We start from the raw sequence: 13,588 nt of genomic DNA, 5'->3' as shown, positions 1-13,588 counted from the left end.
GGCATGACGAGTCCCACTATAGCATTTGCCGTAAATCCCAAAATAAATTTACTGTTGTCCTATTGGGCCAAATAATCCACCCGTATGAATTATTTGCCCAATTCCGCGGAATATGGAAGCAACACGATGGCTAACATTATCTTTCTAAAGCTTCCTTTTTACTATTGTTGTTCAAAATTGAGGGAGTTTCTTAATTGCTAATTTATTTTTGATTAATTTGAAATATCTTTTAATGTGCTGTACTATACTCAATGTCTCGGTCTATAACAGTAATGAGAATGAGATACTTTAGGGCTTAGGCGTATTGATTTGAATATGAAATATACATTTTCTTGGTTATTTTAGGATTACATCAATTACCTTCTGCATTGGTATGTTTTTGTCTTCAAAAGTTTGGGATGAAATTTATATTGCTATTCACTGCCTATATTTTCCAGGCATTTTGTTCCTTACTCATATTAATATAGGCAAAATTCAAAACTGTCTTTATTGTATCTCTTTGATATTGGCTAGCATCTCATTATGGTTACGACCTAGTTAGCTCCCTCATTTTCATCCTTGTTCAGTTCTTTCAATACCGAGGCCAGCCTAACTAACTGATTATGCATATATTTATCCATGTTAATTTTGTGTTTATTTAATCATAGGAGGTAGCTTATTGATTAAAAAATTCCTAAAAACAGATGAAGTTGCTAATCTGTGTTGCAATTAACCTGTTTCTGTCCAGCCACAAGATGTTGAAATCTTCTTTTTTACTCATTTGCTTTTAAAATTTAAATTTCCCTTTTTCTTAATGTACCAAATAGGGGGCAGGTAAATCTGCTGTCTTGAACAGTCTAATTGGACATCCTCTTCTGGTATGCTTATTTCTTTAGGCCTTTTCATTTTGTTGAAGATTTTTATTTTTCACAGAACTTTGCTCATAATTGTAATCTTTGACAGCCAACTGGTGAAAACGGTGCCACTAGAGCTCCCATCAGTGTTGATTTGGCTAGGGGTAGTTCTTTAAGCACTAAATCAATCATCTTGCAAGTTGACAATGAATCTCAACAGGTTTCTGCCAATAAGGCCTCTTTCCCTATTTTTGTTGTTTCTTTTTCATTTGTGTGGTACAGTGTTGCTTATTTGCTCCTGGAAAATACATCTTTATTCATCATGCACTCTGCTATTGATCTTTTTCCTCTCTAACCGCTTTTCATCTTTCAAATTGGTGTACCGTAGGTTCATTTCGTCATTCTCTGCAGGATAGGTTAAGCAAAGGTTCATCAGGCAGGAGTCATGATGAAATATATCTTAAGCTCCGTACCAGTATAGGTGAGTCTTCATGTTATTGAATTGCATTATTGATTCTAGTGGTTTTAGAATATGTATAAGTAATAACTTTTCAATCGGAGGTTGATGCCTCCATTGAATTTATTGATGACTTTGTGCCTTTTTTATATTAGGGTTCCCTATCAGAACTGAAATTATATATGTCAGTGGCTGGATTGTGGACAATTACCTAGTAATTTTAGTCGGAGTCCTAGCTAACTTTAATTTTTTATGATGACCTCAATTTTTTATTAATTAAGCAGCTCCCTTTGGACAGAAATTTTGACATGAAAAACGTCAAAAGGGTAGGTTCTATTATCAATTTGTAATCATTTTTTGTGCCTTCTTAAATTGATTTGTATCGGTCAGTTTCTTTAACCTCATATTGTTACTTTTCTCTCTGGTTGTCCTAGAAGCAGATGGCTATCAACCCTATCTGATATCTCCAGAGAAGGGTTTAATATCTTTGATAAAAGGTGTCTTGGAGCTAGCAAAAGAGCCATCTTGTTTATGCGTTGATGAGGTATAATGGTATATCTATATTGTGGTTCTGTACCTATACTTCCATATAAAGTTTTTTTCTTATGGTTGTTTCCTGTTTCTTGCATTTTTCTGAGTATGTTTTCTGCATCTGTTTTCTCGTAGTTCTATGAGTGTTTGTACAAGATTCTTCTACTAATTTGATAGGTGAGGAAATGAGGTTTTTTCTATAGATGTGTTTGGCCTTGTTCCTTAGCAACCTAACCATGAAGGTAGGCACCAATAAGCTAATTTAGCATCATGTATTTGTTTGATTTTTATGTGGATATGACATTATGCTGTTAATTCAGCGACTTGGCCCCAAAAATAGTCAGTTTAGCAATAACCTTAAAACTTAAATTGATTGGAAATACATAAAAATGTATACCAAGTTATACATCTCGATGTATTTTATAATACATTCATTTTCACTGTAACAATAAAAATTGTTATTGTTGGAACTCTCCTGTGTGAAGAAGGTTACTGAAAATTTTCAAGTTATATCTGCTGGAAAGTAATCTGCCATTTGCGATATTAACCTCCATGTGTTATTTTCTCTCAGTTTTCTATTCCTTTTGGGTTTTTTTCAAAACAGGTTCATCGTGTGTTGTTGAATATTGTTAGCGCTGCTGCAAATGCTACACCTGGTCTAGGGAGATATGCTCCTTTCAAGAGAGAGGTAATAACGCATTGCTGCTGTTCATATATGCTTTATGGTTGTTTAGACTAAGGGATGTGAAATACTTTCTTTTCTTTTTAAAAAATTAACCAGGTTGTGGCAATTGCAAATGCTGCACTTGGTTTTAAAAATGAATCAAAAAAGATGGTAGTTGCACAAGTGGACATGGAGCGTGCATTTGTTCTCCTTCAGCATTTCATTCACCTGGTGCAAAGGCGGTATGTTAAAATGATTTTTCTTTTCCATCTAATGGTTTATTTGGTTTTTTTAGCTTTTCGGTTTCTTTCTTCAATAATTGAAGCGATTTTTTCTTTTGTTTTCTTTCTATTTCCTTATCCTTTGCTTGTCAATAGAATGGAGAGACAACGACGAGAAGATGAAGTGAAGAACCGGTCCTCCAAGAAGGCAGCCAATGCAGAGCAGTCAATTCTAAATCGAGTTCAGACTTTTCTAAATGGCTTTGATAGATATTTTATAATAATTAGCTTATTGGTGACTACATTTTTATGACAGACTAATTGTTTTCTTCATTTCTCTTTTTAGGCAATTAGTCCTCAAACCAGTGGACAACAATCTGAAGGAAACTTAAAATCGTTGAAGGATAAACTAAGCAAGAAAGAAAAAGATGTATCGGAGAGCTCAGCATTTAAAGACTGCTGGACCGGTGGTGAGATAACAGTGGGTTAGTAATCAAACTGAGCATCTGGAAATTATTATCTTGAAATTTATTGTTTAATCCACTATCCAGAGTCATAGCCTGAACTTCTTCACTTTCCTGTGATGCCATTGCTAAATGGTATTCCTATTGATTGAGTTGTCTGATCAGAAGAGAGTTTTGTGCTTGTGAAAATATCAAATTTAAAGCAGTGGTCTGCTAAATAATGAACATGTCGCTGACTTGATGTATTTCTCAAGAGCAGAGCCACAATATGTAAGCAAGGGCACTTCACCCTCCTCAATTCCCAAAACAAACAGGTTTTCGTTTGAATCTATAGAACTTTATGTTGATTTTGTAAATTGCTCTCCTTGACAGCAGGCAGGGATGATTTGTAAATTCTAGAAACATTAAAGGTCAGGATTTTAGCAATGGATAAAAAAACACTTCACATGTAAAAACATCGTCTTCATTTTCTGTAGCAGATTTACTAGGTTTTAAACTCAACAATGCTGCCTGCTTATGACCTGTCAATAGTCCCAGTTATGAAATGTTCAAACTCCCCTCCCCCATATATATATAAGCTGGCATTAAACATGTATGCATTCAACCCTTATGCTTCGATCAGTAGAAAGGACGGAGAACTTGTCATCTAATGGTGAAGCTATAAAGTAGGAAATGAAATTTTAATGGTTGGATTACCAAGTTTTCCATCCTACCAAGCAAAGCCTTAGTTTTCTTGCTCAGAATCTTGTCGTAATTCTTTGGCTTAGCTGAAGGTGGAAACAGTTAGGAGGGATAAAGGTAAAAGACAACTATTTATGACAAGCTTTTTTTGTATTCAATTACTGTGAAATTTTGATTACAACTATTGGCCAGTTTATTGAGCCTATTTTGGTTTACCATCAATTGTATTTCTTACATGCAGGCTTTTTACTGAAGAAAAGCGGAAAAGAAAATGGATGGAGTAGGCGATGGTTTGTTTTGAATGAGAAAACTGGAAAGGTTACTGTTTTGTGCTTCAATTAATTTTGGTTGTTTCTATCTTAGCGCATGAGAGTGTGTATAGTTGATAATCCATGTTATTTTCTCTTTGTTCTAGAAATGTTGCTCAACAGTTATCTTTGCTGCAGCTTGGTTACACAAAAAAACAAGAGGAAAGGCATTTTCGTGCTGTCATAACATTGGAGGTATGGAGTAATATTCAGTTCTTCTGAACATGCATGTTTTCTGATTGTTGAATCTTATTCATTACTGAGAATCTCTCTCTTCGTGATTATAGAAGATTATTTTTTGCGTCAAATTTTAATGATGCAACATGTACAATATGCATTCCATATTTTCTTTGTTGCTCTCTATGCAAGTTGCTTTATATTGTTATAATTTGACAATAGTTATTGATAATGATTAATATTCAACAATCAGAACACATAATAAATTTGAATATATGGTCTGGAGTGTCCCTATTCCCTTTCTTGGGCGATCTTAGGGTTGCAGTCCTCACATTCACTTGGGGCATTCAATCTCCTGAGTGCTCTACACAGGGTGTTGATGAAGAAAGGGAACTTCTTTCCATATCAATTGTAAATTGCATCAATAATATTTTAAACAGAAAATACTATTGTGTGAGGGAGAATTTATCCTAATATTGTTCCTTGGGATTAGGAGAATTGTTGGCTTTTATATTGCTCTGATTTATAGATACAATCTCTATAACAATGTTCATATTGGAATAAATAGGCTTTTCATCTATATCAATGTGTGCTTCTCTAATTATTTAATCATCAGGAATGCAACATTGAGGAAGTTGCTGCTGCTGAAGGTGTCTCATCCAAAAGTTCCAAGGATAAGAAGGCAAATGGACCAAAAAAAGAACCCACGCTTGTTTTCAAGATAACTAGCAGGATTCCATATAAGACAGTTTTGAAAGGTTTTACAAGTTTTCTTAAATTGATTTCATTATTCTTGTACAGAGTTGCTTGTTAATTTAGTGCTATTTTATTTTGCAGCTCATAGTGCTGTTGTGTTGAAGGCCGAGAGCATTGCAGATAAGACTGAGTGGTTAGAAAAGTTAAAAACCGTTTTTGAATCTAAAGGAGGTCAAGGTTGAATCCAGCCCTCCCATGAGGCAAAGTCTATCTGATGGTTCACTTGTGAGTTATTTTTTCCCCTTTTTGATTGAGCGAGTTGTTGGTTAATTCCAGTTAATTTTGGGGTGTTTGGTAGTTCTTTACTGATCTTACCCTATTTTGGTTTAGGTTGGTTTTACTAATGTGGTCATTCAATTTGATGAATCAACCTTTGCTTAAAAATTTGACCAATGTGCAGCTTGACCGGCAAAAATACGGGATGTGGATCATTGGTAAAAAAAAATTATTATCAAGTATACCTCTTCAACATGATTCATATTTCCCTTGCAGGATACAATGTCAAGAAAACTTGCTGATCCTGAAGAAGAGCCTCAGTGGATGGCTCAAGAAGTGCAAGGTTATGTGGAAGCAGTTCTTAACAGCCTTGCCGCCATTGTTCCAAAGGTCAGTTTATTTTCCTGAATGACCGTTTATTGTTTATGCTGATGCTGATATATCATTTTTTAATCATCATTTTTAAAGCAGGCCATCGTTATTTGCCAAGTGGAGAATGCAAAAGTCAGTACTATTTATTTCACCTAGTTTACAAACACCCTTTTCGGGTGAAAACTATGCCTTTTAAGATTAATCCGACTTCTTAATGTGAGCTAAAAATAACAAAACAAACACTCTCTCCATCTTTTTCCTTTTTGTTCATGCTATTGATATCCATGTATGGCTGTTGAAAATTGTTCGCCTTATTTTTTAATTTTGGTGTACAATTTTTTATGGTTTATGGCTTTATGCTGTCTCAGTCTTCTTTGGGGGAATAACTTTAGTTTCTCATGCTTTTGATGGTCAGTGCCATAATCAATGCCAGGATTGAAGAACTGATCATGGAGGACCGAAATATAAAGCGCAGGAGGGAGCCATACCAGAAACAATCTTCTCTTCTTTCGAAACTTACAAGGCAACTTAGCATCCATGACAATCGAGCTGCTGCCGCCTTCGGCTGGTCTGACGGCAGTACAGCAGGTATCATTTTCTTGATTCGGTTTGAAGTTTCATATTGAACACGTTTCTTTTTCAGGGGGAAAACCCCCTGTAGAACGAGAGCCAATGTAGAAATTGATGTGGATTTCCTATAGCATGCTTGTTTTGTATTGTTAATAATTTTATTAAAAAACTACCGTTCCCCCCTCCCCTCTTTTCTTGTGCGCTACAGAATGCAGCCTAAGGACAAGTGGAGCCTCACAGGGTGATGACTGGAGGTCTGCACTTGATGCTGCTTCTAATGAACCTCTGGATTCAGGTAGGTACGGGTTGAATGGTCATAGCCGGCAGTATAGCGACCCAGCACAGGATGGTGATGAGCGTTCAGGTTCAAGATTCGGCAATCATAGGACACCAACCAGGTCACCACCGCAACAGTCTGGTTCGTTTTACAGATATTAGATCGGAACTTTTTAAATCACTTCCATTCTTTGCTGGGCATTTTGATCTTTGTCGTCGAGCATTTATCGAGCTTAAATTATATCGAGTGGCATTTGTAGAGTTTAGTTACACATTGTTGGAAAAAGGAACCATGAAAAAACCCTTTGTCTATAATAATGTATGGTTGTACAAAATCTTTGTTTAAGTTGGACGATTATAAAATAATTTAATTTGATTTACAAATCATTTTGCAATATTCATCTTCCAATTATTATAATAAAATAAGGATATATATAGAGTTGAAGTGAATCGATATAACCATGTATTGGCATTGAAATGTTAGATTATAGGAGTGAAGTTAAAAAAAATGAATGTGCTGCTTTGTCCACCCATGAATTATGATGAAGCTCAGTTACAATGCTGTCCTGCCAAAGGATATTTATTATCCCATCTTTTTAGTTACAATGCGTGCAGGATAGTTGGACGGATGAATGGGCAATGCAGAACTGAAATTGGCCGATGAATGGGCACTACCTGATTATTGCTACTGCCAATGCTCTCCGTAATTCATAAAATATGGTTTATTCTAAGGCATTTCATAGATTATCCACATCTGTAACCATAATTTCTTAAAATCGGCGATAAAATATTCTAAGGTATTTTCCCGATAAGCAAGTCTAAGGTTATTTAAATAAAAAAGCTGAATACAAAAATAAGTGCCTTAATTTTATCTCAAAAAATAATTTGGTGTCTAAAGAATTTTTCGCTAAAAATTGGTGTCTAATATTTTCTCAATTATAATTTTAGGTATCTATCATTATATTTTTAATTTTTTTAATAATAAAAATATTCTTTTTAATTAAAAAATAAAAAAATTAAAAAACTTAATTTATTTACAAAATAACAAAAAATTTTAATGAAATTACAAAAAAACTCTAAAAAACTAAAATCTTTCATTTCAACATGTTACCAACTGTCGCCGGCTATCTCCAACCACCATCATCATCGCTGAACGGTCACCCACCCGTCGTCTCAATCTTCGCCCTTACCGCTACCCAAATCCCCTAAATTTCTAAAATCCCTAATATCCAATCCCTAAAACTTTAAAATCTTAATCTCCACGATTGAGCGTTGGAGGAAAACCGACCCGAATACAAGTCTGAGGTGTCACATTGACTTTTCAAAACCTTGACTCTTATAGAAAATCCCGGGAATTTTTAAAACTTTTATTAAAACGAAATACTTTAATTTACATAAGACCATAAAATACAAAATTGATGAGAGCAATAAATGAATATGCAACAATAAACTTATGTTCATACTTACAATTGGATCATGACATTTCAATATGCATGTATCTATCGCACGATAACATATAATGCACATACGAAACTTACCTTCTTGTATCACTTTCACTGTAAATCGGTATTTCAATTGCATAGCCCATGTATATTATTGAGAACAGAGGTATGTGAGTGCATTGAGGTTGTGCACTAATGCTGTTACCACAGCTCGTATCAATTCCCTCATGGGGCACCGAACCTTAGTTCAGTATTCGTCCCGAAGGACCACGATCCAGAGGTCACAATATAAACTGTTCATATGTGCCTTTAAACATATGTAGACTGTTCATATGTGCCTTTAAACATATATAAACTGTTCATATGTGCCTTTAAACATATTTAGACTGTTCATATGTGCCTTTAAACATATGGAAACTGTTCATATGTGCCTTTAAACATATGTAAACTGTTCATATGTGCCTTTAAACATATGTAAACTGTTCATATGTGCCTTTAAACATATGTAAACCCTCGACTCTTGGCATGCCAATTACACCTATAGTTCTCATATCGTATACTATGGGCATTATTCTTATATCTTTCATATCACTTGTTTTTTCTCTTCTGTCACATACCACATGTATGTGTAATTATATATTTCATATCATATCACATGTATCACAAGTGCATACATTCACGTAGATCATGTAGCTCATATCACTTAATCATGTTCTCATATCAAATATCATATCACCATAATTATCATGTATGTATGTTCATAATCATTGTATTATAAAAATCAACATAAGGATTAGACTTATCACAAGTCTTATTCCATTATACTATACATATGGTATGCACTTACCTTAGATTTGCTTTGATTCGATTCTAATCCTTTGATCATTCCGGAATAAGCTTACTTTTAGTATCTACATAATCACACATGGATCTATATCAGTATCATAACTAATATACTCTAATGGTTCACTCTTTAGACCAAGAGAAAAGTCAATTTCATCTTTTAATGAAGGTATGCAACGATGCACTACTGATGCATCGGTGCATAAAATGTATTCGATGTAGTATTATTGCTGAGATGCATCGATGCACTCCTTATGCATCGATGCACCGATTGCATTCGATGTTTCACTATTAATGGGATGCATCGATGCACTACTTATGCATCGATGCATGAATTGCATTCGATGTATTTATTTAAAAGTGCATCGATGCATTACCAATGCATCGGTGCACATTCAAACAATTTCTGGGTTTTAACCTTGATGAATCGATGCACTATGAATGTGCATCGATGCACTCTGCCCAGAACCTCTTTTTGAACCCGAAAATCCATTCATTTCGGATTAAATCCTTCATGTTTAATCCCCTCTTTCATTCTTAACTCTAGTACACATCCTTAAACCAATTTATACTCATTTATTTCATCTTTAACCTTCAAATCCTATCATTCATATGAAATTCAAGAATTACATCAATAATCCAACATGTTTGAATTCCACTTTTAACACTTCATATATCTTAACTAGATTGATGACAAGTCAAATTTAACTTTCAATTCTAGTTATGAACTCTATTCCAAGATTTCATTTAAGAACTTCAAATCTTAAATCTCTCCTAACTCCATCATCCTTTGATGTTAAGATAACTTAATCTTTCCTTAAGCTTAGTTATCATCTAATAATCAAAACCCAATATTAAACTTAACAAATAATTAACTAAGTAGCATACTCATCTTTGAGCTTGGAGATACGGGAGGAGAGGAAGGAGAAAGAGAAGTTCTGGAGAAATATCTCCCTATATGCTTATCTCTTAAAGAGATAAGATAATTATCTTTTAGATAAAAAGACCATTTTACCCATTAATTCATTCAATAATTACTAAAACTTTTAGGATTTATCTCCAGATAAATCATTAAACTAATCCATTCTTCTATTTTAACCACTAAATTCTAAAAACTTTACCATTTAGTCACTAACCCCATAGTTTGGGATGTTACAACTCTCCCTCCCTTAAGAAAATTCATCCTCGAATTTTCATTGCACAAGAAGATAAGATACTGCCTACACATCCACTATTCCTTTTCCCATATTACCTCTTCAATAATTCTTTCGTGCCATCACAACTTCACTTTATTACTTTAATCATTCCTTTACCTTTTTCCTTTATGCTCTCGCATTCTTTTAACTTAATTACTCTTACTATCATACCATTTTATTATTCAACTCATTTATTATACAGTAAACGGTACCTGCTATTATCTCCGGATCATCAAAATCTTCATTTTTCTTGAGATTATATTTTCGAGCAGTAGAGCGTATTTCCTGTTGAGTAGAGGATTCAGGTTGACTTCTGTTTCTTTCTCTACCTCGTCCCCTCTGAGATATTGAAACAGATCTCTCCGGAAGAACCAGTTCTCCGGCCCTCAAAGGACAATCTCTCTTGAAATGTCCTGTTTCCCCACATCGGAAACAAGCCACTGTTTTAACTCTGCATATCTCGCTATGAGTTCTTCCACAAATCTGACATTGTCTAACTTGACTCTGTTGTGTTCTCCCATCACCGGACCCGACAGATTGAGTCTGTTTAGCTCTCACCTGATTTGGTTCCCTTGCAACGGATGCCATCGACTCTGATTGTGCTTGATATCGGAAACTAGAATCTCTATCTCTCTTAGGTGGTGCAAAACTTGATGAAGCCCCAGTTCTTTTAGATGGTTGAGTTCTTTGATTCCCATGCCTTTCATTTTGAACTCTCTCTAGAGTTTTAGCACGGTTTACTACCTCTTGAAACGATGACAAGTTCAACACTATTAGCATCTCCTTTAACCTTGGGTGCAAACCCTTAATAAACCACTCGCACGAATCCTTCTCTGTCGGAATTAACTCGGCCGCAAAACGACTTAACTTGTTAAATTCACACTCATATTCATATACAGTGAAATCCCATTGCTTCAGATTTAAGAATTCTTGCTTTATTTGCCTGATAAATTGATCTCCTATATACTTGTTTTTGAACTCTTTTAATAACAAAGACCAGGTCACTTGTCATTCTCAGAGTGACGTTCGTCCACCAAATTCTCGCTTGCCCACGAAGCAAGGAGACCACTCCATTTAATTTCTCCTCATCAGAACAGTGGAGTCCATCTAACATAATTTTCACATCATTGAGCCAAAGGTCTGCAGTAACAGGACCTTCCTCAGCTTCACCTTTGAATTCAGGAGCTCCTAATCTCTTCAACTCTTTCGCAACATTCATTTTCGGAGTTGAAGTAACAGGAGATTGGAAACGCGTTAATACCACGTTTAACGTTCTAAAGAATACATCTTGATCATTCACAGGCACTCCAGAGAGTGTCTGTTCTTCACTCTGCCTAGCCAGGGCAGGTGAATCAATGCTTTCAGCAGGTCTATCATCTCTCGCTTCATTCCTAGAACTACCTTGTCCGGACATCTATAAAAATACAACCATATAGTTCTATTAGCAAAACATTATACTTACTATTCTATCAGATCAGAAGTTTCCACTATTTTGTTGGCATGTATACCTTATAAAACACTCTAGACTTCGGTTTATGCCGAGAATCGACTAAACTGTAGCTCTGATACCATTAAATGTAACACCCTTAACTCATATCCGTCCCGAATACAAGTTTGAAGTGTCACATTAACTTTTCAAAACCTTGACTCTTATAGAAAATCCCGGGAATTTTTAAAACTTTCATTAAAACGAAATACTTTAATTTACATAAGACCATAAAATACAAAATTGATCAGAGTATTCGTAATTAACACTTATTACATGCCAACACTCTATACATAACCAAGTACATACTTTGTCAATTACTTCTGATCTGATCTCTTAGTAGTATTGCTGTCTGTGCTACTTCTATTTCCACTTTTCCTGATTCTTGGTACCTACGTGTAAATCACTTACACGCTAAGTCATAGACTTAGTGAGGCAATAAATGAATATGTAACAATAAACTTATGAATGCTCATACTTACAATTGGATCATGACATTTCAATATGCATGTATCTATCGCACGATAACATATAATGCACATACGAAACTTACCTTCTTGTATCACTTTCACTGTAAATCGGTATTTCAATTGCATAGCCCATGTATATTATTGAGAATAGAGGTATGTGAGTGCATTGAGTTTGTGCACTAATGCTGTCACCACAGCTCGTATCAATTCCCTCATGGGGCACCGAACCTTAGTTCAGTATTCGTCCCGAAGGACCACGATCCAGAGGTCACAATATAAACTGTTCATATGTGCCTTTAAACATATGTAAACTGTTCATATGTGCCTTTAAACATATGTAAACTGTTCATATGTGCCTTTAAACATATGTAAACCCTCGACTCTTGGCATGCCAATTACACCTATAGTTTTCATATCGTATATTATGGGCATTATTCTTATATCTTTCATATCACTTGTTCTTTCTCTTCTGTCACATACCACATGTATGTGTAATTATATATTTCATATCATATCACATGTATCACAAGTGCATACATTCACGTAGATCATGTAGCTCATATCACTTAATTCATATCATGTTCTCATATCACATATCATATCACCATAATTATCATGTATGCATGTTCACAATCATTGTATTATAAAAATCAACATAAGGATTAGACTTATCACAAGTCTTATTCCATTATACTATACATATAGTATGCACTTACCTTAGCTTTGCTTTGATTCGATTCTAATCCTTTGATCATTCTGGAATAAGCTTACTTTTAGTATCTACATAATCATACATGGATCTATATCAGTATCATAACTAATATACTCTAATGGTTCACTCTTTAGACCAAGAGAAAAGTCAATTTCATCTTTTAATGAAGGTATGCATCGGTTCACTCTTTAGACCAAGAAAAGTCAATTTCATCTTTTAATGAAGGTATGCATCGATGCACTACTGATGCATCGGTGCATAAAATGTATTCGATGTATTATTGCTGAGATGCATCGATGCACTCCTTATGCATCGATGCACCGATTGCATTCGATGTTTCACTATTAATGGGATGCATCGATGCACTACTTATGCATCGATGCATGAATTGCATTCGATGTATTTATTTTAAAAGAGTGCATCGATGCATTACCAATGCATCGGTGCACATTCAAACAATTTCTGGGTTTTAACCTTGATGAATCGATGCACTATGAATGTGCATCGATGCACTCTGCCCAGAACCTCTTTTTGAACCCGAAAATCCATTCATTTCTGATTAAATCCTTCATGTTTAATCCACTCTTTCATTCTTAACGCTAGTACACATCCTTAAACCAATTTATACTCATTTATTTCATCTTTAACCTTCAAATCCTATCCTTCATATGAAATTCAAGAATTACATCAATAATCCAACATGTTTGAATTCCACTTTTAACACTTCATATATCTTAACTAGATTGATGACAAGTCAAATTTAACTTTCAATTCTAGTTATGAACTCTATTCCAAGATTTCATTTAAGAACTTCAAATCTTAAATATCTCCTAACTCCATCATCCTTTGATGTTAAGATAACTTAAGCTTTCCTTAAACTTAGTTATCATCTAATAATTAAAACCCAATATTA

At 34.7% G+C, this 13,588-nt stretch overlaps 2 protein-coding genes and 1 pseudogene across 2 annotated transcripts; 2 read left to right on the top strand and 1 right to left on the bottom strand.

Moving 5' to 3' along the window:
• Positions 1 to 1,472: 1,472 nt before the first annotated feature.
• On the top strand, positions 1,473 to 3,211 carry LOC120156205 (dynamin-2A-like). Its single transcript, XM_039167600.1, has 6 exons — positions 1,473 to 1,504; positions 1,681 to 1,834; positions 2,426 to 2,509; positions 2,603 to 2,727; positions 2,863 to 2,947; positions 3,053 to 3,211. The coding sequence occupies exons 1-6, from the start codon at positions 1,473 to 1,475 to the stop codon at positions 3,194 to 3,196; spliced, it is 624 nt and encodes a 207-aa protein (XP_039023531.1). The 3' UTR covers positions 3,197 to 3,211.
• Positions 3,212 to 3,289: 78 nt separating this feature from the next.
• On the top strand, positions 3,290 to 6,809 carry LOC120156204 (annotated as a pseudogene).
• Positions 6,810 to 7,075: 266 nt separating this feature from the next.
• LOC120156203 lies at positions 7,076 to 10,787 on the bottom strand. Its single transcript, XM_039167598.1, has 2 exons — positions 10,337 to 10,787; positions 7,076 to 7,092 (listed from the first exon to the last, which is right to left on the bottom strand). Exons 1-2 carry the CDS (start codon positions 10,785 to 10,787, stop codon positions 7,076 to 7,078), a joined length of 468 nt encoding a protein of 155 aa, XP_039023529.1.
• Between the last annotated feature and the right edge of the window lie 2,801 nt (positions 10,788 to 13,588).

The sequence above is a fragment of the Hibiscus syriacus genome, unplaced genomic scaffold (genome assembly GCF_006381635.1).
Source record: "Hibiscus syriacus cultivar Baekdansim isolate YM2019G1 unplaced genomic scaffold, ASM638163v2 tig00111213_pilon, whole genome shotgun sequence".
Lineage (NCBI taxonomy): Eukaryota > Viridiplantae > Streptophyta > Magnoliopsida > Malvales > Malvaceae > Hibiscus > Hibiscus syriacus.
Note: the sequence above shows the minus strand (reverse complement) of the source record. Positions and strands in the feature narration are given on the sequence as shown.